The sequence below is a fragment of the Hibiscus syriacus genome, unplaced genomic scaffold, assembly GCF_006381635.1.
Source record: "Hibiscus syriacus cultivar Baekdansim isolate YM2019G1 unplaced genomic scaffold, ASM638163v2 tig00113725_pilon, whole genome shotgun sequence".
Classification (NCBI taxonomy): Eukaryota; Viridiplantae; Streptophyta; class Magnoliopsida; order Malvales; family Malvaceae; genus Hibiscus; species Hibiscus syriacus.
Genome location: NW_024063471.1, coordinates 16,663,452 through 16,666,623, shown reverse-complemented (window position 1 = coordinate 16,666,623; position 3,172 = coordinate 16,663,452). Strand labels below are relative to the sequence as shown.

The 3,172-nt window shown below is 34.6% G+C and overlaps 1 protein-coding gene across 1 annotated transcript; it reads right to left on the bottom strand.

Moving 5' to 3' along the window:
* Positions 1-484: 484 nt before the first annotated feature.
* On the bottom strand, positions 485-3,099 carry LOC120187782 (glyceraldehyde-3-phosphate dehydrogenase 2, cytosolic-like). Its single transcript, XM_039191418.1, has 11 exons — positions 2,991-3,099; positions 2,799-2,899; positions 2,318-2,433; positions 2,126-2,225; positions 1,827-1,973; positions 1,679-1,739; positions 1,508-1,605; positions 1,267-1,409; positions 1,101-1,184; positions 819-908; positions 485-690 (listed from the first exon to the last, which is right to left on the bottom strand). The coding sequence occupies exons 1-11, from the start codon at positions 3,016-3,018 to the stop codon at positions 648-650; spliced, it is 1,011 nt and encodes a 336-aa protein (XP_039047349.1). The 5' UTR covers positions 3,019-3,099; the 3' UTR covers positions 485-647.
* Positions 3,100-3,172: the final 73 nt, after the last annotated feature.

Genomic DNA, 3,172 nt, shown 5'->3' with positions numbered 1-3,172 from the left:
AATTTTGTTTCATTTAAATATCATCCAATAAGATCATTTAAATATCCTCCGTTAAGATTTAATGTATTTAATACCTAAACAATAAATTTTACTATCTAAACTTACATTTTTTTAAACTTAACACTAAATTATATTTTTTTAAACTTAACACTAAATTTGAATGTGTACTAAAATAAAACAAAAACTAAATTTTATATATAATTTTTAAAAAAATTAAAAATTTAGATACCAGAACTATCCAAGACTAATAGTTTAGATATTAAAATCTTTATTTACCCTTATATATATTTTGCAAAAATCTATATCAATAACTATAAATAAAACTCCATTAAAGCACAAACCAAGTAACAATAATAGAAATCATTAAACACAATTGCATTACCATTCAATAGGCACTATTTAGAAGTTCCATAAACCACAAATTCTGTACTGTGGGAAAAACAACTAATTTGAAGTCCCATTAACCCACATATTATGAGCCACTGTGGGAAAAACAACTGTAGTGAAACATGAAAACATTTAGAGTACTTGGGGTAATAAAAACTGAAACACCCCTTAATACAAAAAAATGTTCCGTACAATTCGATTATTCTCTCATCACCACTCCTCTCTTCCAAGTCGGATCACAATCCGATCGCTCACTCGGCTTAAACGGAAGCCATGTGTCGGATCAAGTCGATAACACGGGAACTGCAACACAACAAAAAACACCATCAGAGACAGCCCACATATAAGGAAAGGATGATGCACAAGTCTGATTGGAAGTATAGCATTTCCTAGCAACAGAAAACATAGATTAGGGTAAAGTATATATTTACCTGTAACCCCACTCGTTGTCATACCAAGCAACAAGCTTAACGAAGTTGTCATTCAGAGCAATTCCAGCCTTGGCATCAAAAATGCTCGACCTGACAATAAATTACACACAACATAAGTTCCAATTTCATTATCTAAAGCCCTTAGCTATGCTACTCAGAATTACAGATATAGCTACTTCAAAATAAATGAAAAGTCTGTAACATACTTTCTTATACGACATACATAAGATTGTGACAGTCCGGAAACTCAGACATTGTAAAAGGTTTTAACAAAGAACATACCTGTTGTCTCCAACAAAGTCGGTCGAAACCAAATCTTCATCTACATAACCAAGGATTCCTTTCAAGTTGGTTTCAGATTCCACCCTATGCACAGAAAAGGGGGCGTGTGTTATCTTATGGACATCATAAGATATCATCATATGTTAAAAAATATTCTAGTCCTTACTTGATAGCAGTCTTAATATCTTCATAGGTAGCCTTCTTCTCAAGTCTCACAGTGAGGTCAACCACAGAGACATCAACAGTGGGAACACGGAAAGCCATTCCAGTCAGCTTGCCATTCAATGCTGGCAAAACTTTGCCAACAGCCTATATGATTACAATCAACCATCAAACTTCGATTCCAGCATCAACTTAACAATATATAACAACACATTTGAGAATCTAATGATTAATATAATACATACCTTGGCAGCTCCAGTACTGCTGGGAATGATATTGAAGGAAGCAGCTCGACCACCTCTCCAGTCCTTCATTGACGGACCATCAACAGTCTTTTGTGTAGCTGAATAAAAAAACAGTCATCAGGCAATACACATGGTTACAACAATAAGTAATATGACAGCTCAAGTACTTACCAGTAATCGAATGGACAGTGGTCATAAGACCCTCAACAATGCCAAATTTGTCGTGGATAACCTGCCACCATGTTAAAAGTCTGTTATCAACTAGAAGATAAAACTATTAGCGAGATGCAAAAACACAGAGACAGGGAATCGTTATTACCTTAGCCAATGGGGCGAGACAATTGGTGGTGCAGCTAGCATTTGAGACAATGTTAAGGTCAGTCTTATATTCCTTCTCATTGACACCAACAACAAACATGGGAGCATCCTTACTGGGAGCAGAAATAATAACCTTCTTTGCACCACCCTGAAAAGCAACAAAGCACAAATCAAATAAGATACCAAGCATAAAAATAAGAACTTTTTATGCCTCGTGAAAAACAAATGGCATGTTAACTGAAATCAACTTTCTTCCCATATGACCATAAATGTGTACAAGGTAAAATTATTGTCAGAAACCTTCAAGTGAGAAGCAGCTTTGTCCTTGTCTGTGAAAACACCAGTAGACTCGACGACGTACTCAGCTCCAGCCTCAGCCCATGGGATTTCCTCAGGATTCCTAAAATCAAACAAAAGCCCATAAATAAGATACTTTTGATATGATAAAACTCTCCATGCTTGTTTATTTTTCGAAAGAAAACAAAAGAATACCTGATACCGAAAACAGTGACAGGCTTTTCACCAAAGAGAAGGGTCTTTGAGTCCTTCACCTTAAGCTCATGGTGCTTCCATTGACCGTGAACACTGTCGTACTTAAACATGTAGGTCTATACACATACAATTTCCAAATCACATCAATAATCCAAATATTTAACAAATTAACCAACACAAACAGTTTTATCAAGGTTTTTCAAGTCAAAAATAGAAAAATCACTTAATTTTCACAAATCTCTACTAGATCCATCTTTCAATAGATTTATCAACAGTAAATTTTTAAAAATCAAATGAGGGAAGTATTAGAGTCAGACCACGAAAAAAGAACTTCAACTCATCACTCTTGTCATATAACTTTTTTTTTCCAACTTAGAAACCTTTGACAGGAGAATTAATTCGAAAGATCGATCTAGCGGAACATGCAAGAAAGCAACTAAGCTAAAACTAAAAAGAAAAATACAAAAGTAAGCAGTCGAACCATGTAATCAGTGGTGATGAAAGGATCGTTAACAGCAACGAGCTCAACATCATCGCTTTGGAGAGCAACTCTCGCAACCAAACGCCCGATCCTCCCAAACCCTGCACCAAAAACCAAAAAGAAAATCAAAATACATGATTAAAAACTAGTAAAAACTGGAACAAAATTGATTTAAAAGATATAATATATTACCATTGATTCCGATCTTGATCTTCCCCATAATGAAAATATAATAATATCAAAAAAAGTTGAAGGTCGTGAAGCTTCGATAATATAGTAAAAGTGGAGAAATATGAAAGATAACAGCGTTTATATATGTGTGCAGTGTCTGTGACCTAGAGAAGGGTAGCTGACGGAAAATATGTTAAAGTAAA